Source organism: Vigna umbellata, chromosome 10, assembly GCF_029865625.1.
Source record: "Vigna umbellata cultivar VRB3 chromosome 10, Vumbellata_1.0, whole genome shotgun sequence".
NCBI classification, from domain to species: Eukaryota; Viridiplantae; Streptophyta; class Magnoliopsida; order Fabales; family Fabaceae; genus Vigna; species Vigna umbellata.
The window spans coordinates 6752012-6775515 of record NC_142174.1 but is presented as its reverse complement, the minus strand read 5'-3'; the positions used below and the strand labels follow the sequence as shown (position 1 = coordinate 6775515).

Below are 23504 nucleotides of genomic sequence, written 5' to 3'. Positions count from 1 at the left end.
TCATGCATTTTGTTTATATTTTCAGAAATAAGAGAGCTGGACAGGTTTATGCTTGATTTGAGTGTTTTTGTGCAGGTTTTGAGGTGAATTTGGTGAAAGAAGTGAAGAATAAGAGAGAGGACATTAGAAAAGACAAGAAAGAGTGCAAAAAGGAGAAGTCGAAGGCACCGCTCAGCGGCAAACTACCGCTGAGCGGCACTCAAGAGGTGGCGTTGGAACCGCTGAGGGGCAAATGGCCGCTGAGGGGAAGAAAGAAGACGCGTAACCACCGCTGAGCGGTAAATGGCGCTGAGCGGCACTTTTTGGGCTTGGACTTTTATAATCTTTTGTAACTCTAGATTAGTATTTAAGGGCTTGCACGTCCTTTAGTTAGTATCTTTGGCAGAAAACGAGGCAAACACTCTCTCTTTCACCCCTTTGAAGGAGGATCTTGGATGCTCAGGCTACCTCTTCACCTTTATTGGGTTTATTCTTTCATACTTTCATTGTTATTCATCTAGGTTCACCATGAATATGGTGAACTAAACCTTGTATGTTTGTTGGGGAATCAATGTAATCTCTTGAAGCTCTCATATATGGATTTGTTGAATACATCTTTGAATTAAGACATATGCTTTCTTTTCATCATTAGTTAGGGTTTTTCCTCTTTGCTCAATGCTTGCATTGTTTAACTCATTCTAATGCATGATTATTGGTTTTGTTGATACGGACACGTACGGGGAAATCTAGATCCGGGGAATTTCTCCCAATATTTTACTGACAACATTATATTGGTTGCCTTAAGCTCCTGCACTCATGAACTAATCATTAGGAATGCTAGGAATTGTATGAACTATTTGATTAGGGAGAAGCCATCTAGAATGGTACATTAGAGAGTGGCATTAACAATGATGATTTGAAAGAGGAATTCCTAAAATATATGAGAGTGGATGAGATGAAATTGACCCCCAACAACATATTCATTCATTTAATCCATTGAAAGTGTTTATCTTATGTCTTTGCCATTGATCAATTCATGCATACATGTTTATTTTCGTCTTGCATATTAAAATTTCAATCATTGTTTTCTTAAGTCTTAGCTAATCAAGAAATCACATAACTAAACTAGGCCGTGAGTCCTTTGGGAAGAACGATACTTGGTCTTACCAAGTTTTATTACTTGAACGATTCGGTCATACTTGCCGATTGTGAAACAAGTTTGTGACATCATATTTTGGTGCTTACAAATTTGTCCATCAAGTTTTTGGCGCCACTGCCGGGGACTCGTGGTTTAACTGGTTAATTTGTGTGATTATTGATTACCTTTGACTTTAATTTTGAATTTCTGTTTTTATTTTTTCTGTTTGTATTAGATTTTATTTTTTTAGATTTGATTTTTATCTTTTAGATTAGATTTTATTTTTATCTTTTTAGATTAGATTTTATTTTATTTTCGAATTTTTATTTTATTTTTCTGTTTTCTGTTTTTCTGTTTTCTGTTTTTTATTTTTAGGTTAGCTTTTATTAGATTTTATTTTTATCTTTTTAGATTAGATTTTATTTTTATCTTTTAGGTAGGTTAGATTTTATTTTATTTTATCTTTTAGATTAGATTTTATTTTTTTTTTAGATTAGGTTTTATTATATTTTATTTCATTCTATCTTCTAAATCTTTTATCTTTTTATATCTTTTCAATCTTTATTTTCTTCTATATCTTTTTGTGCTAACAAATCTTTTCTAGGGTTTTGTTTTCTTGTGCATGCAGAAGGCAATTCGAACTAGAAGTAAGAAAACAACAGAACCACTACTTGAAGGACTAGACGAGAGTAGAAGGAGGAGAAGAATCAGAACGTCCAGAGAACTTTTCCCTTCTCCTGAAACTCTCCTACAATCATCACCACAAGGTTCTGTTCACAGCACAGGGAGTATGGAGAACAATAATAATGCTAGAAGAACTCTTGCAGATTATACTAATCTTGCTGGACCTCAGCACTTCAATAGCATAGCTCGACCTAGAGTCAATGCAGCCAACATGGAGGTCAAACCAGCATTAATTCAACTGGTAAAGAGTAATCAATTTACTGGGTTAGCACATGAAAGCCCATATGAGCACCTTACAACATTTAATGAGATCTGCAACACGGTCAAGATCAATGGGGTGCCAGACGAAGCTATCAAACTTAGCTTGTTTCCTTTCTCATTGGGAGGCAATGCTAAGCTTTGGTTGAACTCTTTTCCAGAAGAAAGTTTCACAGAATGGGAAGCAGTGGTTGCAAAGTTTTTGAATAAATACTTCCCACAATCTAAAGTGACTAAGGGAAAGCAAGAGATATCTTCATTCAAGCAGGGCATGGAAGAATCACTTGGACATGCATGGGATAGGTATAAAAGCTTGTTACGTAAAACTCCCACGCATGGCTTTGAAGATCAAGAAGTAGTCCTAACTTTCCTTGGAGGGCTTGGTTCACAAACCAAGATGATGCTGGATGCCTCAGCTGGAGGCAATATCAAATGGAAAACTCCAGAGGAAGCAACTGAAATTATTGAAAATATGGCTACAAGTGATAATGAGCTTCACAATGAAAGAGGCGCCCCTATGCAACAGAAAGGGGTTCTTCAATTACAAACCCATGATGCTCTGCTAGCACAGAATAAGATTCTAACTCAACAGCTGGAAACTCTAACCAAAACTCTTGCTTCACTACCTAAAGAGTTAAAATCTGCTGCACAGGTACAAACCCAGTTGTGCGAATTGTGTGGAGGTGATCACATCAATGGCCAGTGTGCTTTTCCAGTAGAGGCCTTGGAGGATGTTAACTTCATGACTAATCAGTTTCCATACCGTCAAGGGAATTATAATCAGGGTTGGAAACCACATCCAAGCATTGGCCAAGGACAAACTGGGCAGGCTAATCAGTTTAATAAGCAGCAGCAGCAACCAACTTTGTGGCAACAATTATCTATGCTTAATGACAGATCAACAAAGTTGGAAGAAACTCTTCAGCAATTCATCCAAAAAACTGAATCTTCTCAAAAGAGCACTGAAGCTGCTATAAAGAATCTGGAGATTCAGATGGGTCAGATCACCAAGCAATTGGAAGAAAGACCCAACAGAAACTTTGGGGCTAATACTGAGGTTAACCCCAGAGAAGAGTGCAAAGTGGTCAAGAGTGTAAATGAAGAGATCATTGAGTTGGAAGAAGATGAAACAGAAGAGAGAAGAGAAGAAGAAAGAAAGGACACTTTTCCTTTTCTAACAAATCAGGAGAAACCAATGAATTTCACAGATTTATTCAAAATGGTTGATAATGAAGCTCCTTGGGAACAAATTCTACAGAAAATAGCAGTTTACACCAAATCAGATGAAGGAACTTCTACAAAAAGAAGACGTAAAGAGGATGAGGAAGAAAAGTGTATAACTGTTAAGAAAGAATCATTCCCACCAAAAGCAGCAGATCCAGGCAGTTTTTCTATTCCTTGCATTATAGGGAAGAAAAAGGTAAAGAAAGCTCTCCTTGATTTAGGCTCAAGTGTTAACTTGATGCCTTATTCTCTATTGGAGCAAATTGGCCATGTTGAAATAAAACCTGTAAAGGTTAATCTTGTAATGGCTGATGGATCTTCAAAGGAGCCATGTGGGATTGCAGAAGACATTGTAGTTTGTGTTGGCAAACTTCAGTTCTTGGCAGACTTTGTGGTGATGAAGATGGAAACTGAGAGAATACCTTTCATACTTGGAAGGCCGTTTATGAAAACGGCTAGGGCTATCATTGATGTGAATGAAGGTATAGTGGTTCTCCAAGACAGAGAGGAGAAAGTGGTGGTGGATGTGTTCAAAGATGAGATACAAGCAAAGGAGGAAGAAGCCAGTTATAAAGCTGCATTTCGAGATGCACCCATAACTAGAGGTAAAAATAAAAATCTTAAGGTTTCTGATAACCATTGTTTGTATTTTCAGGCACCCAAGGTAGAAGAGATTGGGAAAGGAGAAGAAGTTCCTAGAGACTGGAAAAAATTAAGACTCCAACTTGGCACACCTGTAAGACTCAAGAACAAGTTGTGGGTTATTAAAGGCTTTAAAGAGAAGGAGATGATAGAGATAGAATCTCCGTATTCTAGAGAGTCCAAAACAGTCCAAAGGAAGCAGTTGAAAGGTTGGTGGAAGGACTACATCAATTATAAAGAAGATGGAATGTGAGCTTTAACAGGGTCAAGCTAGTGACGTTAAAGAAGCGCTTGCTGGGAGGCAACCTAGTAGATTTACAAACTTTTGATTTGGTTATGTAATTTATAATTTGTGAATATTATTCTGTAATTATTTTTGTTGGATTTAGCATCTACTGAAGGATGCTAGGTGGTTAAGTATCTACTGAAGGATACTAAGTTTGTAACACCTACTGATGGGTGTTGGTGAGAAGATTTTGCACCTACTGATGGGTGCTGGTAAGTTTGAAACACCTACTGATGGGTGTTGGTGGATTTTGGGTCAGGCTCGTGACGTTAAACAAGCGCTACCTGGGAGGCAACCCAGTTGATTGATTGTTTTTGTTTGTTTATTTTTAGTTAGGATTTGCATAAGCATTTTTAACATTGAATTGCAGGGAACCTATGAGAGACATGTAGGGAAGGCACGTAGGTCAAGAAAAGAAGGAGGGGAGCACTTCACGAAAGTGCCGCTGAGCGGCAATTACCGCTGAGCGGTACTAACGCAGATGGGCTTAAGTTCCCCTTAGCGGAACCCGAGCCCATTGGGGTATTTTTAAACCCTAAGCTGCGCGTTTTTACACTCTTTCAAGTTCTTCTCTGCACAAACACTCCCACATACCTTCTCTTAGGTTTTCCACATCTTTTTACTCTTCCCTCTTAAGAAAATTTCTCTTCCACTCACTTGCTCACTAGTTTTCCATCTAAGTTTGGGGTTGGGAGAGAGCATCATTGAAGGGGCTGATTTCTTCATTATGGTTTACTAATGCTTAACAATGTATCTTTTGGTTTTGTGAATTATGTTTGATGCAGGGATGGCCTCCTCATCGGGCAAAAAAGAATCAAGACTATAAGATCCAAGAAGAAGGAGGATACAGAGGACAGCTCAGATTGAGGAGGAGTTGAGATAGCATTTACTGATGAATGCTATCATAACTAGAGCAGGACTTATGCTTTGTGTGGTTTAAGTTTTCTGAACTTATTTGTTTTTGTTTTTAGATTAGGGTGTGATGTACTCTATTGAACACCAGGTTCCTTATGATGGTTTGCTATTAACTGTGATTGTGTGATAAGTAATGATTGAATGATGCTTATTGATTGATTGATGTTGAGATGATGTGCACATTAAAATGCTTATACAGGTGATTCACAAGCTTTGTGAACAAATGCATAATATCATGATTGTGATTGTGAAATTAAGCAGGATGTGCATGTCAAATGTGAATGAGCTTATATGTGAGGTTTTGAGCTCCAGAGTTGTTATTGTTGAATGCTATTACTTTGAAAGCATGAATGACTTTGCCCAGGTTTTCTATGATTGAATCAATTGCTTGTTTTGCATCATATGATCAAAGGCCGTGTTTTTGAAACCCTTTTTATTGGCCAAATTCATAAAGTTAGCCTTCTAAAAGAGAACACATTGTGTTCTATCCTTTGAACCCTTAGCCTTAAATATACACTGAACACCCTTGATTGAAAATCTTTACCTTGAGTTAAGTAGAAGATCTTGTGTGGTATTGTTAAATGTTCAAGTTTGGGGTTATTGGGGAAACATGAAAAAGGAAAAGCATTGAGCTAAGAGCTAAAAGTAAAAATATGCAAAGAAAAAGCAAAGAAAAGAAAAAGAAGCAAAGCTCAATGCAAATACAAAGCAAAGGCAAAAGAAAGTTGGGAATGAATAAGAAGATTGTGTTGTTATGACTCTCTTAACTCAAGGATTTTGTGATCCAGAAAAACCAATTTTCTTGTTAGCCCAGCCACATTATAAGCCATTGAAAAGTCCTTGTGATGATGCATCCTTGTGAATGTATTTGATTGTGGTTAAATGAAAGGCAAAGTTGATTCATGTGACATTGTGATAGTGGAGTGAATGAGTGAAACACTTTACCTCTTATACACTTGTGTGTTGAGTGAAACACTTTACCTAGTGAGGAAATATTCCATAAGCACATGAACATCCATGCTTAATTGATTGATCATTCATGAAAAATAGCATTTGTTGGAACTTAAATGACTTTGTGAACACTAAAGCATGTGCACATCTTGAATTAACTCTCGGTCATAAGTTTGAGTGAAGTTTTTACTTATCTTGAAAATAGGATTTTGAATGAGTGAACCATCATATGAATTGGTTGGAGATGGAATTACATTTTGTTTGCTTGAGGACAAGCAAAGTTCTAAGTTTGGGGTTGTGATAACAGTTGAAAAACTGTTATTTTCATGCTTAAAAGTGATACTAAAAGCAACCTTTAGACTTAGAAACTAGCTTGAAATCATGCATTTTGTTTATATTTTCAGAAATAAGAGAGCTGGACAGGTTTATGCTTGATTTGAGTGTTTTTGTGCAGGTTTTGAGGTGAATTTGGTGAAAGAAGTGAAGAATAAGAGAGAGGACATTAGAAAAGACAAGAAAGAGTGCAAAAAGGAGAAGTCGAAGGCACCGCTCAGCGGCAAACTACCGCTGAGCGGCACTCAAGAGGTGGCGTTGGAACCGCTGAGGGGCAAATGGCCGCTGAGGGGAAGAAAGAAGACGCGTAACCACCGCTGAGCGGTAAATGGCGCTGAGCGGCACTTTTTGGGCTTGGACTTTTATAATCTTTTGTAACTCTAGATTAGTATTTAAGGGCTTGCACGTCCTTTAGTTAGTATCTTTGGCAGAAACGAGGCAAACACTCTCTCTTTCACCCCTTTGAAGGAGGATCTTGGATGCTCAGGCTACCTCTTCACCTTTATTGGGTTTATTCTTTCATACTTTCATTGTTATTCATCTAGGTTCACCATGAATATGGTGAACTAAACCTTGTATGTTTGTTGGGGAATCAATGTAATCTCTTGAAGCTCTCATATATGGATTTGTTGAATACATCTTTGAATTAAGACATATGCTTTCTTTTCATCATTAGTTAGGGTTTTTCCTCTTTGCTCAATGCTTGCATTGTTTAACTCATTCTAATGCATGATTATTGGTTTTGTTGATACGGACACGTACGGGGAAATCTAGATCCGGGGAATTTCTCCCAATATTTTACTGACAACATTATATTGGTTGCCTTAAGCTCCTGCACTCATGAACTAATCATTAGGAATGCTAGGAATTGTATGAAACTATTTGATTAGGGAGAAGCCATCTAGAATGGTACATTAGAGAGTGGCATTAACAATGATGATTTGAAAGAGGAATTCCTAAAATATATGAGAGTGGATGAGATGAAATTGACCCCCAACAACATATTCATTCATTTAATCCATTGAAAGTGTTTATCTTATGTCTTTGCCATTGATCAATTCATGCATACATGTTTATTTTCGTCTTGCATATTAAAATTTCAATCATTGTTTTCTTAAGTCTTAGCTAATCAAGAAATCACATAACTAAACTAGGCCGTGAGTCCTTTGGGAAGAACGATACTTGGTCTTACCAAGTTTTATTACTTGAACGATTCGGTCATACTTGCCGATTGTGAAACAAGTTTGTGACATCATATTTTGGTGCTTACAAATTTGTCCATCATTGGCCAAATTCGGTCAAAATTTATTCAGGCCAACTAGGTCAAAATTTGGTTAGGTCGTCCAGATATAATTCAATCAAGTTTTCAATGGTTCGACTCAAGTGGCTTTTGGCTTGGACTGAACCTTGTAAACCTTGGACTCAGACCAATCCATCTCGACCTTCGACTTGAGCCAACCTATCTCGAAATTTTTCCCAAACTGACCCCGATCAATCCTTCACAGGCTTTGGCTCGAGCCGACCTTTCTCGACGTTTAACTTGAATGATCCGTCTCGACTTTTGACACGTTCTAGACTATCTCGACGGTTGGTCTGGATCAACTAGAAATTTAGATCAGAAACATAAACTAGAAATCTAAATTTTGCTATTGTTAGAAATAAAGAAGCTTGTTTCTCAACACCAAGAGGGGGGTGGATTGATGATTTATAAAAACATGCACTTTTCAATTCTTTTTGCAGAATTAGAATGATCTTTGAAACTTTCTTGTGTAGTAAGTAAAGTGTCATTGCAATATAAAATAAAGAGATAGAGAAAGAAGATCAAACACAATTTTTATCCTAGTTCGACCTCAATGCCTACATCTAGTCATCCTTCCAATCAACCACTAATTGAAGGATATTTCACTATAATGATTTGAGAATTACAAAAAAGGTTTTACAATGAACACACTCTTACAAATGTAAACACTTTCCTCACTCAACAATCAAATATAGAAAAGAAAACACCTGCACACACAGAACCACACGTTCTTGCTGCAGAATCCCTTTGGGAATCCTCTCTCAAAGTCCAAGAGCTCCTCGCTCTCCTTCTTGTCAACCACGTACAGGGAAACACCACAATCACCGATTGCATAAATGTTTTCTGATCACAGAAGATACACTTGAGTAGTACAAATTTGATAAGCCAATGAATTCCACTAAGTGCCTCTCAAGAATACTTCAAGATTCTTCAAATTCTTCATGTTCTTGATTCTTGAAGCGTATGACAACCTGTAAAACTTTCTCAGATCGAAATTGTCAAATATGAAAATGTGAATTGTTAAGACCTCGACAAGTGTACCGAATCGTATCAAGTAATAATAAATGGTAAGACCAAGTATCGTTTCCCAAGAGACTCAACCGTTAAATCAACTGTTATCGCAACCCCAAACTTGAAATTTTGCTTGTCCTCAAGCAAAACAAAACCTGGCTTAACAACATAACCAAACTACAATGGTCTAGCACACCAAAAAGCATTTTTTTTCTCTAGGACAAGTAAATCACTCATGTATGCTCCTCGTAGAAAGATCACTCAAGATATAACAATGCTTTAACCAATCAAGCTCAACTATGGTGCTCACATAATCAAAACATACACAACAGATGCCAACTTCATTAACAATTAGCAACCAAGCAAGAATGTTATCATAAAATGCATGGAACAATTCCTCACCCAAGATAGTGTTTCACTCTAACTCAAAGGTGTATAGTGAGGTGTTATTCTTACACTCTACCATCACAATGTCACAAGAATCAACTTTGCCTTTCATTTATACACATCAAACCCACTAACAAGCAAGTTATCATCACAAGGACTTTTTTTAGGCTTGTAAAATGGTCGGGCTAAGAAGAAAATTGGTTTTTCTAGACAACAAAATAAACAAAATCCTTGAGTTAAGAGAGTGCAAAATTCATTAATTCACATTAACAATAATCTCTCTTTCCTCTTTTATGTGAGAAACCAATCTTCAATTCATTCCCAACTTTCCTTTCATTGAGCTTAACCTTTTCTTTTCTTTCTTTTCTTTTATTTTGCTTTATGCTTTTGCTCAATGCTCTTTAATGAATTTCACAAAGTTCTTTCCAGTTTCTCCATTACCACATACACATACTCTACTCAACTCAAGATAAGGATTTCAACAAAGGGTTTCATTCAAAATTCAAATTTAGGCTCAAGGTTCAAAGGTTAGAGAAAAACATTGTTCTATGTTGGGTTCACATATTGGCATTGACTTATAAGGGAGAAGAAAACAAGGCCTTGATCATGTGTAACAAGCAAGCAAGTGGTTCAATCATAGAAACTTAGACAAAATCAATCATGCTTCCAAAGTAATAACATTCAATCAATCAAAAACTCTAGAGTCCAACCTCTCACAAGTTAAATCAAGTTCAACAATTTAATAACATACTGCCCAACAATTTAATCACAATTGAAATCATGCATCAGTTTCTAACAATTATGAGCAACCACCTGTCTATACTTAAAAGCCTCACCCATCATTAACTCAACATGCATCATAGAACAATAGAGCAAACACAAGAATATTACTCATCACAAACAACAATTTATCACATCATATCAAACCATTGCAGCACAAATCATTAAACCAAGTACATAAGCACTAAAACAAAAACAAAATAAACAAAATTCAAATAAGCATAAAAATAAAGCAAAATAAATCCTGATCTAGTAGCATCCATCAGTAGATGCTGTTCAGTAACATCCATCAGTAGATGTCTAGTAGCATAACATCCATCAGTAGATGCTCAATCTAGTAGCATCCATAAATAAATGCTCTCCTCTGAATCTTCATCATCATAGCATCCATCAGTAGATGCTTTAATCTAGTAGCATCTATTAGTAGATGCTCCTCTTCATAACAACATCCATCAGTAGATACTATCATCTAAATCATCCTAGCATCCATCAGTAGATGTTATCATCTGAGTCCTCCTAGCATCCCTCAGTAGATGTCGTCCAGCATCCATCAGTAGATGATGTCATTATTGCAAAGCAAAATCAAATCCAAACCACACAAATAATCAATTAAAAAGAAAAAGTCAGAAACTGGGGTGCCTCCCAGTAAGCGCTTCTTTAACATCACTAGCTTGACGCCATAAAGTTCAGTTTGAATTTTTGATGTTGGTGTTCCTCTAGCATTGATCACACCAACTTATCTTCAGCAACTTCTTGTTCACCATCTTGACTTTTCTAGAATATTGGGCTTCAATCTCAATAACTCCATTTGCTTTAATCTCCTTCACAACCCACAACTTGTTCTTGCACTTGACTAGTTTGCAGGTTTGAATTCTTCATCTTCACACACCAAGTCTTGATGAACTATCTTCTCTTTAATCTCTTTCTCCTCTTCCTTTACTTGTGAAAAGAAACAATTTTTACCTCCCTTGACTAAGTGAGCAGCTTGCTTATATACACTAGTCTTTGACAAATTTTCATCTGTATTTTTTGGACTAGTCTTTTTCACTTGAATCGGCTGCTCATCATTAAAGACATTGAAAGTTGATAAACAAATTTTTAATCCCCGAAAATGGAGTCAAAAACTTGTTAAGACCTCGGCATGTGTACCGAATCGTATTAAGTAATAATAAATGGTAAGACTAAGTATCGTTTCCCAAGAGACTCACGACACTAAACAGTTATGTGATTACTCAACTAATTAAGACTCTAAAGAATAAATTTTGGGGTTTTTGGATGCAAATGCAATAAAATAAACAGGAATGCAATTTGATCAATTGAGGCTAAACACAAGAATGAATGGATGAAGTTGATGATATTGTTGTTGGATTTAGATTTCACCTAATTTAGTCTCATGCATATATGAATTCATCTTTCTTCATTAATGTTAATGCCACTTTATAATTTATCTTAAATCCGATGTCTCAGTGAAGAAAGCTTAATCCTAATTACTAGTTTACAATGTCTTGTCTCCCTAGCAATTAATCATGCATTACATTCGCACAGAAGCTTAAAGGCAATCGATCCTCCTATTCCTATGTCTAGGTAATATTACTTCCGGGAGAATTTCCCCAGTTCTAGATTTCCCCGAATGTGTCCATATCGACAAAATCAAAGATCATGAAATTGAATGAGTTAAACAAAGCATGCATAGAGTGTAAAGGAAAAACCCTAACAATTAATGAAGTAAAGCATATATAATCAAGAATCAATGCAATACACGAGATTTTAAGAGGTTACATCTTTCCGAACAACAAATAAGGTTTAGTTCTACATCATCATGAAAAAACTAGATGAACAATGGAATGAAAGAATGGAAGAGATAGAAAAACCCTAGAAAGAGAACAGGAGAGTCATCACCATCTCCAAATCTATCCCCAAGAGGTGAAAAGTGTGTTTCTGTGCTCAAGCGATCAAAAGATACAATCCCTAGGATGTGCAAGTCCTTAAATAGAACATAAAAATAACAGAAAACAAGTCCAAGCCCATAAAAATAACAGAAAACAGGTCCAAGCCCACTTAAATGACGCTCGACACTTTTAAGCATTAGATCTCCATCATCTACATTGATGGCAACCTTAGCTGTCTTCATGAATTGCCTTCCAAGAATGATAGGAATCTTCAGATCTTCCCCCATCTCCATCACTTCAAAATCCACTGGGAATTTAAGTTTGTCAACTTGGACCACAACATCTTGCACTACACCATAGGGATTCTTGGTAGATCTATCTGCCATTTGTAACACCATCTTAGTAGGTTTATGATGGAGGTCGCACCCCATACAAATTTGATGTGCAATAAGAATGCAATATAGACTAGGAAGTGACTCCTAGGTCGTCTCTCAAGGACCAAATGTGGTTCGAGACTTAGGTCAAACACGCAATAGGGAGGGGGGATTTGAAAGTGTTTTTGAATGCAATTGAACTTGAACTTAAAGCACAAAATTAAACATAACTAAACAGAACTAAAAGCATTGAAGTAAATGTGGAAAACAGTAAAGCCGAATGGTCCTACCGGTGACCGAACGGTTCTAACATAGAGACCATAAAGACCAAACGATCCTACAGATGATCGAACGACTCTTAAGCGGAGACCGAACGGTCTCTAAACAAACTGTCAAGAAAGGTTGGAAACCGAATGGTAAAAGTAAAAGCCGAACAATACAAGCACAAACCGAACGACCCTAAGAGTGAGACCGAATGGTATTAAAACAAGACTGAATGGAAATGAGAACTAGAAAACTAAACAAATTGATGCAGAACAAGGTCGAACAGTCTCTAACAATGAAGCATGTTACAGACCGAATGGTGTAAATGTAAAATCGAACGGTAATTTAGTAAATGCAGATACAGTAAACATGCAAAATGCAGAAACGAAATTCTAGCTGAATTGAAATCCACCAAATGAACATGAACATAAAACGCAAATCCAGAAACGTAAAACGAATACGAAAACAAAAATTGAAAACTAGCATGAACAGTAAAATTGCAGAAATGCAGCACAGCAGTTGAAAATTAGATAAAGAGTAAAAAAGCAGCAGCAAAGAGGAAGGAACGAAAATGCAAATGAAAAGTGGATGCAGCAAAGATTCCAATTCTTAAATTGCACTGGAAAGAGGATTCAATACATGGAAATGAAAAGGAAACAAAACCTAAACCTCCCCAAAGGGGAGGAGGAAGAAGAAGCTCCCAAGAACCGAAAACGTGAGTGACTGTTGGGAGATTCTTGAGAAATCTGCTTTTAGGGATTTTATATAACCCAAAAGACCAAAATGTCATCCTAATGGGGCTGTCCTACAAAATTACCTAAAATGGGACCCAAAGTCCTAAGGTTTGACCCAATGACCTTCTAAAACGAAATTAAACTACACTATTGACGTAGCCACCCTCTTGAAGTCTCCAGAATGTGCTTCCAACGCTGTTGTTGAGTTTCTCTGTGTTAGAATCGCTGCAACGGAATTATTAGCGTGGAACAAACCAAGAGGGGGGGTGAATTGGTTATATACTTTTATTGTGCCTTTTATTATTTTTCTCTTAATTTTTCTTACTGGGCGAATGATTAAATATAAATGACAGAGTAAGGGAAAGAGAAAAATTACACAAGTGATTTTATCCTGGTTCAGATCACTAGGATCCTACGTCCAGTCGCTTATCTCAAACAAGATAAACCTTTTTTCACTAACACAAAACACTTACAAATATTAGTCACAAAGAAAAACAATTTGTAAGAGTTTAGAAATACCACCTCTCTTGAAACCACAAGAGATGAACTTACACTTCCTTTGAATCTTCACAAAGGATGACCACCTCCTTCGAATGCTTCACGAAGGATGATTCTCTTCCAGGCACTTCCTCGGACACACCAAGGATGAACAAGCTATTCCTCTATCACCGCAGAAGCACTTCAGGACTTTGTAGACAAGAGTTTCCTTAGCTTCAACAATCTCACAGAGTTCTCAAAGAGTTCAGAGATCTTTTGCACAAGGGAAGAGTTATTTTTGAGATAAAGAGTGAGCCATTTTATAGACTCAGCTTAATACCCTTCCATTCTTCGAAAACGGGCCATCTAACGCATTTAATCGATTAACATAAGTATTAATCGATTAATAATGAGTACAACGACTAGTTTTTCAAATCTGAAACCCCTAACGGCTAGTTTTTCAAATCTGAAACCCCCAACGGCTAGTGTTAATTGATTATTCTCAGGAATAATCGATTAACTAAATAAATCAAATATAAATTACAAGAATCAACCCTAATACATATTTGAGCACTATTACATCAACTTTGATTATTATAAAAGCTTTATAAAATACAGAGATCTTCAATTTGTCTTTATGGATCTTGACTTGTGCAAATCTATTCATCATCAAAACTTCATCTTTGATTTTTGCTAACACTCTGGTCACCTCATCTGACCGTTCCATCATGAAAGGCTCAGACTGTTTGGTTCACTTCCACAGACCGTTCGGTTTGTAGTGCTCAAGAACTATTACGGTGCAATCTTCACAAGACCGTTCGGTCATTCATTCTCCCACCGTTCGGCCTTAGGTTATTTGGTTCAGCAACTCTGTAAGTTCGCTCTGACCATTTGGTGCAAAACTGCTCAGACCGTTCGGTTAACTTCCACAGACCGTTCGGTTCAGCAGTGTAGCTTAGCTTCCACAGACCGTTCAATCAAGTCTTCAATAGATCGTTCGATCAAGTCTTCAACAGACCTTTCGGTTCTGACCTACTCAAACTGTTCGGTTCTGTATAATATGTTCAGACCCCTTTCTCAACCTTCAATAGTGACTCTCCTGAATATAGTAATTGAAATAATTAAGACCAAATAATTCAAATTTATTAAAATAAGAATTAGTCTTGAAATTAAGCCCAAATAGTGAAAATGCAACAATAATTGAGAATTAAGCACAATTCACTAACAAAATATGGTGTGAAAAGATAAGTGTTTAATGAAAATTGATGACTCATCCTCAAGATCACCAATCTTCTTTAGCACAGATAAGGGCTTCAAATTGATTCTAGCCCCTAAATCAATTAGAGCTTTCCCTACATCACAATCCTCAATAGTGCAAGGAATAGTAAAACTTCCCGGATCTTTGACTTTAGGAGGACGTGTCTTCTACAAAATCACACTACAATTTCCCTGTACTTCAATTGTTCCCTCATCTAAATATTTCTTCTTTTTGAGGGACTTCTTAAAAAATTTTCCATATGTAGGGATTTGGTGCAATGCCTCAGTCAATGGAATAGTAATCCCCAACTTCTTGAACAATACCTTAAAACACCCTAATTGTCTCTCTTTTTTCCTTTCTAGAGTAATCTTTAGGGTAAGGAAGAGCTTTCTCAATTTTTCTCTCTTTTCTTTAGGGTTAACTTCAGTATTAGCATTACATTCCTCTTTAGGGTTAACTTCAGTATTAGCCCCAAACTTCTTTTCAGATTTCTCCTCCAACTTTTTAGCCAGTTGGCCAACCTGTATCTCCAAATTCCTTATAGCAGCTTTAGTGTTTTTATGATTGGAGATAGCCACTTGCATGAGCTGTTGGAGTGTCTCTTCTACCTTTGCAGTTCTTTCATATAAAGAAGGTTGTTGTTGTCATTGTTGTTGTTGTAGTCTATTGAATTGCCCAGCTTGCCCTTGACCCACACTTGAGTGAGGATTCCATCCTTGGTTGTAATTACTTGGACGAAATTGATTACCTTGACCCATAAAATTGACTTCCTCTTGGGTAACTTCTGGCATAACACATTGACCATTAATATGATCTCCACCACACAACTCACAAAGTTGTTGTTGAACTTGAGAAACGTTTTGCAACTTCCTTGGCAATTAAGAAATTTTCTTCATTAAAGTTTCCAGTTGTTGAGTCATAATCTTGTTCATAAAAGACCCATTTGAAATTTTGGAAAACTAAAAAGCCTAGTACTCTGCCTTAATCGATTTTATTAGTTTCTGAATCGATTAAATTACAACCAGTCTTAGATTTGTGAAAGCAGAGAGCATTGATTTAAGTTTAATTGATTACATTACTAACATAATCGGTTAAAGTTCGTGAAAACATATTTTCAAACAATTTCATCACAATCAAGCATAGATCAATCACACAGAACAATATCAATATTACAGATCAAGAATGATGCATGATTGACATAATTAAGATATAGTTACCACTTTTAGTACTTAAGAAGTAAGTGATTTGTCCTTTGAACCTTCCTTGAGTACTTTGGTGCCACCAAACATGTCTATATACCTGCAAAATCATCATAAGATTTTGAAGGAGGTACCCAGTTGAATTTGGGTCCTATTGAGTTAGTAACAATGAATGGTTTTTTGGGAATCCATTGAAAGTTTCCCTTTGGAAGACAATTCTTTTTATAGTAACAAGACTTGGAAATATGTCCAATATTATTGTAGTAAAAACAAGTAATAGAAGGTTTACTAAGTTCAGAAACTTCTTAGCATTAATTCTATTGCATTTACTGGTATATCCTATGCCTTGCTTGTTGATTACTCTTATTTGAGATCCTAAAACAACTTCTAAATTTGATCTCCATAGAGTAAATTTTGACAGTGTGCTTGTTAAGTAGTTAATCTTCTCTAAATAGGCAGGACAATCTTTTACAATAACTTTAGCTTCAAATTTAGCAGTTTGAACAGATTGTAAAGTAGCATTAAGATCATTTTTCAGTCTAGTATTAACAAGGTTATTAATTCTATATTCATAATCTTTTCTTTCATTGTTTAATCGATTAACCTTGTACTGCAGCTTCATTGCCTCTACATGAAGTTCTTGAAATGCATCCAGCAGTTGATAATATTTGTCTTCAATATGTTCATCATTGAAGCTATTGCCACTGCTTTTAGAACTTGTTGATCCAGCCATAAGACACAGATTAGTATCCTCCTCTAAGCTTTGATTGTCTTCATCAATGGAATTACCTCCAGAGTCACAATATTCCCATGCAATGTATGCTTTTCTTTGCTTGCTTTTCCTCATGTCCTAATTGAATTTGTCATCTATTTTCTACTTTTGCTTTAGGGTAGGACATCCAGGTTTAATGTGGTCTTCTTTACCACACTCATAGCAGATAGGAGTAGTAACTTTGCCTCTTCTTTTGTTTCCTTTTGTATTACCTGCAAAATCAGATACATTATTTCTAGATTTCATAAATTTTATAAATTTATTTAACCCTCATATTGAGAACTTCTTCTTTTGGTACTTTACCATCTAAATATGCATCTGTATCATTGCTTCTTGAAACTTTCTTGCTGGAAATCTTGAGGGAAATTGAGTGGTTTTGTTCAGTTTCTTCATCCTCCCTCTATCTTCCAAGTCATGTTCCCTAAGTTTACAAAACAGTGTTGCTATGTTCATGGATGTCAAATCCCTTGATTCAGAAATGGCAGTCACCTTCGGTTGTCAGCTTCTATTCAACCTCTTCAAGATCTTAATATTAATCTCGTCCATTTCAAAAGACTTTCCAAGTGCTATGAGGTGATTAACAATATGTGTGAACCTCTTCTGGACATCATATATGTTGTCTCCAGGTTTCATTCGAAACATCTCATATTCTTGGATGAGAGAGTTCTTTCTGGCCCTTTTTATTTCGTCAATCCCTTCATGAGTCACTTCAAGGACATCCCACATCTCTTTTGCGCTCTTGCATGTAGATATCATGAAAAGCTCATCAATTGTTAGTTTAGATGAAATAATATTTCTAGCTTTAACATCATAATGTGCTCTTTTACTTTCATCCTGGTTCCACTCAGAAAAATTATTTAAAACAGTCTTACCATCAACAAATTTTGTAGGCTCACAAGGTACATTTAACACGACATCCCAAATACCTTTATCTATTGATTCCAAGAAAAATCTCATTCTAATTTTCCAAAAAGGATAGTTTTCTCTTGCAAACAGAGGGGGTCTGTTTGTGGAAGCACCTTCACCAAATGTTTGAGAAATAGAGGCCATCAAGATCAAAATAATCGATTACACAAAAAATCTAATCAATTAGTTTTCGAGTAACTTTCGAGAAAGACAAACACCAAGATTTTTATACTGGTTTGGCCTAATTGCCTACATCTAGTCCCTTTCAATCAACCTGAGATTGAAAGTCCCTTCACTATAAAGATTGAGTTATACATGAAGACTTACAAAGACCCTCTCTCAATGTAATCTCTTCTTCAACTCTAAATCTAATATAGAAGAATATAACAGAGAAAGAACAATCATCTTTTAGTAGAAACCCTTTGAGACACCTCTCAAAGAAACCAAAACCTTACGTTCTCTTCTTGGCCACTGGCTAAAGGGAAACCATAATCCACAGATTGAAAAATCAACAATATTGATCTTGGTTTGAACACCTCAGAGTGCAGATGATGATCAGCCAATGAAACACACAGTAATTCCTTCAAGAATTCTTTGAATTTGCCAAACTAACGCTTCTTGATTCTTGGAGAATGAGCACACCTGCAATTTCTTTTTTCAACTCACTTTGTCAGATGTTAAAGTTCAAATGTACAAAAGTTATCAATGTAGAGTGTTATGTGTCAATATATAGTTTTCTCAAGTATGATGCATATTAATCGAATACAATACTAATGTAATCAGTTAAGCAATTAACACTACTATACCAAATTTATATTAAAATAGATTTAACAAGTTACGCATTTAATGTAATCGATTAAACAATTATCATAAGTCAAAACAATTCAAAATATGATTATTATGTTAGTTAAGACTTATCATAAAAACATTTTTTAGTGTGCACGAGATGTAACTGATTAAGAAAACCGTGTAATCGGTTCAATATATATAACACTTAAGCAATTTTGAAAACATTTTCATTTGAAAACTCATCACTGCACTCAGCAATCAGGTGTAAGCAAAGACACAAGTTTTACTTATGTAATCGGTTAAAACTTGCAAGTTGCCATAGTTAAAGCATTTGCTGGTATATGTTGAATCTAACTGATTACATAAACACTATAATCGATTATTGATAGGTTGTCGTTGAAGCTATCAAATTAATACTACTTTTTAAGGCAACTTCAGTATTACGAAGTAGTATTCAAGAAAGTAGATAGGGTTATAGTAACCCTAAGTCGTCTCCCAACGAATACGAAATAACTTTTCAATATTTGAACCTTATGAATGCAATGCAATGCTCAAGAATAAAAGTGAGAAACTATGCTAATAGAATTAATGTTTGAAGAATGTTTGAAGAACAAAGAGAAAACTTAGAAACAATTATGATGAAATAGGCTAATTCCACTGTATTTCCAAGATAGATTCATCATCGATTATCCACAAATCATTGTTCAATTGAGTATTGTTCAAGTTTCAAATTAATTAAAGTATATTCTTAATTAATTTCAGGGAGATCATGCAGTTAACCAAAGTAGATTCTCAATCAAATGCAAGACCTTTCTAGATTATTCTCAATGAATTAAACCAAAGTATATTCTAAATCAAATTTTATTGTGTTTAATCATGTCTATTCTTAAATCTCCTAATCCAATTAAAAGCTAATTAATCAAAGTAAATTCTCAATTAATTATAGTTGAAATTATTACCATCAATCAAAATACATTCTCAATTGATAGCAAAAACTCGTTTAATCATATGAAAGTTCCTAAATTTAATCAAAGTAGATTCTCAACCAAACCTAGAAACCCTTGAACTCATGATTAATATGCATGTAGATTCAAACACCTTACGATGCAAAAATCATTGCTTTTAATATGATTGAGAGATGAAAGACATAGAAAGAGAGCAACTCAAATCAATAATCAAAAGAAATATTTGCATTAATTCAACTTAACCTTAGAATCCATAATAAAATTACAGTGGAATAGTGATAACGATTGAAAAACCGTTATTTTTATGCTTAAAATTGATACCAAAAGCAACCTTTAAGACTTAGAAACTAGCTTGAACTCATATTTTTGCTTTAGTTTTGTGAATAAGAGAGTTGAAAGTGAATTTAATGGTTTTGTGCAAGATTCCCTTGATTTTGTAGGCTAATTGAATGATTTGAAAGAAGAATTGAAGTACCGAATGATTGGAGTGCTGAAAAGTCAACCAGAAACCAGAAAAGTCAACCAGTCAGCCAGAAAAATCAACTAGTCAACCAGAAAAGTCAACTAGTCAACCAGAATGCTGAAAAGCCAACCAGAACGCAGAAAAAGTGTGACCGAGTGGCGCTGAGCGGTAAAATACCGCTGAGCGGCACTTTTCAGGTGCCAAAATCACCGCTGAGGGGCAAAAACAACAGCTGGGGGCAAAATGGATCATGCGGTATTACCGCTCAGCGGTAAAATATCGCTGAGCGCCATTCTAAGTGGGCTTGGACCGGTTTTCTTTTGTTTTTATGGGCTTGGACTTGTTTTATGTTATTTTTATGCCCTATTTAAGGACTTGCATGTCCTAGGGTTTGTATCTTTGGCTGGGAGGAAGCAGAAACACACTTTTCACCCCTTGGGGGTAGATTGGGAGATGGTGACAGCTCTCCTCTTCTCTTTCTAGGGTTTTTCTATCTCTTTCATTCTTTCATTATTGTTCATCTAGTTTCACCATGAATATGGTGAACTAAACTTTGTATTGTTGTTGGGGAATCAATGTAGTCTTGTGAAACTCTCATATATGGAATTTGTGTTTTAACATCTTATTTTAAGACTTATGCTTTCTTTCATCATTAGTTAGGGTTTTTCCTCTTTGCTTAAAGCTTGCTTTGTTTAACTCATTCATTGCCATGATTATTGATTTTGTCGATATGGGAACGTACGGGGAAATCTAGATCCGGGGAATTTCTCCCAATAGCATATTGGTTGCCTTTAAGCTCTTGCACTTCATAACTAATTACTAGGAATGCTAGGAATTGTATGAACTCGTAATTAAGGATAGGCCTTCTTGCAAGGTGATTTAGAGAGTGGCATTAGCAATTGATGATAAGAATGATGAATTCCTAAAAGTATATGAGAGTGGATAAGATGAAATTGATAACCCCAACAACATACTCATCCATTTAATTCATTAAAGTGTTTGTTTTCCTCTTTTCCATTGATCAAATTCATGCATACATGTTTAATTATTGTCTTTTGCATTTAAACCTTACAATCAACTGTTTACAAGTCTTAAATAATCAACAAATCATATAGCTAACTAGGCCGTGAGTCCTTTGGGAAAACGATACTTGGTCTTACCTAGTTTTATTACTTGATACGATTCGGTCACACTTGCCGATTGTTAAACAAGTTTGTGGCGCTGTTTTTCGGTGTTCATAAATTTGTCATCAAATAGCCCTAGAAGATTAGCCCTCCATGGAGGAAGTAGAATACATGAAATAAAAGTGAGAGGAGTGGATGAATGAGTTATGATTTTTGCCTCCCTTGGGTTTCTTTATAGAGGCTTGATTGGGCTTGGACTCTGAATCTTCCGTTGATAAATTATTTTATCTTATATCTAATATCTTCCAAATATTCATTAAATTCAATCAATTTTTGAGAATATTTGATGTTGATAGGGGGAGCAATATGAATGTTGAACCCAATCTCTGATGATTTGGTTTTTGATGATGACAACACATTGACTCTAAAAACACACATATGCTATACTGACACAATAAAAATCTATATTTATGTTTGATACATGTGTTGTTTTACAAGTGGTTCAATATGTGTAATACATATGTTATCATGTTGATTAGTTTGCATACTATTGTGATCATAACTGTGTATATCTTTTGTATGCATGTTAAATGTTTTGATGAGATCAAACTTCAAGCACAAAGCAATTATGTATGATACAATCGATTACATTGATGTTGTAATCAATTGAACCCATAAGATAGCTTATGATTTTGAATTGTGGCAAAACAACATGTTTTGAGTCGATTACATTAAGTGTTGAATCGATTAAAACTCGTGTCTTTGCAAACATCTTTTTTATATGTGCTGTGATGAGTTTTAAAGAGAAAAAGTTTTCAAAATTTGCCTGAGTATCGATTACACTGTGTATGTATTCAATTAAGTCAATTATGTTTTGAAAATTGTCTTAAAGCTAAGTCATAACTGTTTTAACGGTTAGATTTTTGAATATGTTGACTGACATTTATTGCAAATCGATTACATTAACTGTGCATTGATCGAGGTCGTACCCGAATCAAATTAATATGCAATTAAGTGCAGTATAATACTAGGAAGTGACTCCTAGCTCGTCTCTCAAGGACCAACTTACTTGGTTAAAGGTTCAGACACAAAATGGGGGGTTTTGTGAAGATTTGTGCCAACTAAAATTAACTGAACAAGAAATGCATATTAAATAGTGATCAAAAACAGGTTGTAACTAGTTCAATTGCAAAGCTTCCAATCACATATTAACAACAATTATCCACTCCTCTCACCCTTAATCTAACACGAATTAACCAACTAAGTGAAGATAAACACAATTTTCATCAAAGCGAATTAAGCAAACGCACTACACACATTTAATCAATTTAACGCTACCATAGATTAAGCATTTGTGACTCTAATCAACTAAGCGAAGATTAAACACAATTTAGGCAACTAGGTGTCTACTTAATTGCAAGCTCAAATTAGATAAAACATTGTGCAAGGCAAGAATAGTAAAATTCCAATTAATAGTCCAAAAATCTCAAGGAATTATTGCAATATCCATAATTACCAACCCAAACAGATTTAAACTTCCATTAAACGAAATTAGATACAACAAAACATAGTACAATAAATAAAAACGAAATTGCAACCGTAAAAACGAAACTACTACAGTAAATACGAAAATAGAAAAAATAGTAAATACACAAAACAATACATAATTACAACAATACGTAAAATGAAAATACAAAAAATAGTAAATACAAAAAACAGTAAATATAGAAAACAGTAAAATAGAAGTAGAAACAGAATTGTAGAAACATAATTGCAAAACCAGAATTGTAGAAAATCTGAATGAGAATACATAAATTGCAAAAACAAAACATAAAATACAAAATACAAAATACAAAATACAAAATACAAAATACAAAATACAAAATACATAATACAAAATACAAAATACATAATACATAATACATAATACATAATACATAATACATAATACATAATACATAATACATAATACATAAATTAAATTACAGCAAAAATTAAATTATAATAGCAGAATTTTAATTACAGCAAAAACAAAAAATAAAATCAGGACTGGAAACACATCAATCTATTATTCATCAATCAAAGATCTCAAATTACAAGAGAAAGGAAAAGAAATTTGAACCAGAATTGAAGTTGAAAAGGAATCCTAGCAAAGCTCCTACATGATGCCCCTCAATGGGGAAGAAGATGAAGAACTCCCTACTCTCTACATTTTTCATGTAAGAACGAACATTTTTCATGTAAGAACGAGGGAAGAAGGAGAGATCCCCTTTCCAAATCTGTTTTTTGGTCTTAAAGATCCAAAATTCCAATTATGCCCTTTCCATTTTGGCCTAATTACTAATTTTTCCCAAATTACATTGAAATGGAATTCAAATGCAAATTACAATATAAGTTATGTG

General features: G+C 35.2%; 1 protein-coding gene across 1 annotated transcript; it reads right to left on the bottom strand.

Moving 5' to 3' along the window:
• Positions 1-17353: 17353 nt before the first annotated feature.
• LOC148191760 (uncharacterized) lies at positions 17354-17905 on the bottom strand. Its single transcript, XM_088099951.1, has one exon. It carries the CDS (start codon positions 17903-17905, stop codon positions 17354-17356), a length of 552 nt encoding a protein of 183 aa, XP_087956077.1.
• Positions 17906-23504: the final 5599 nt, after the last annotated feature.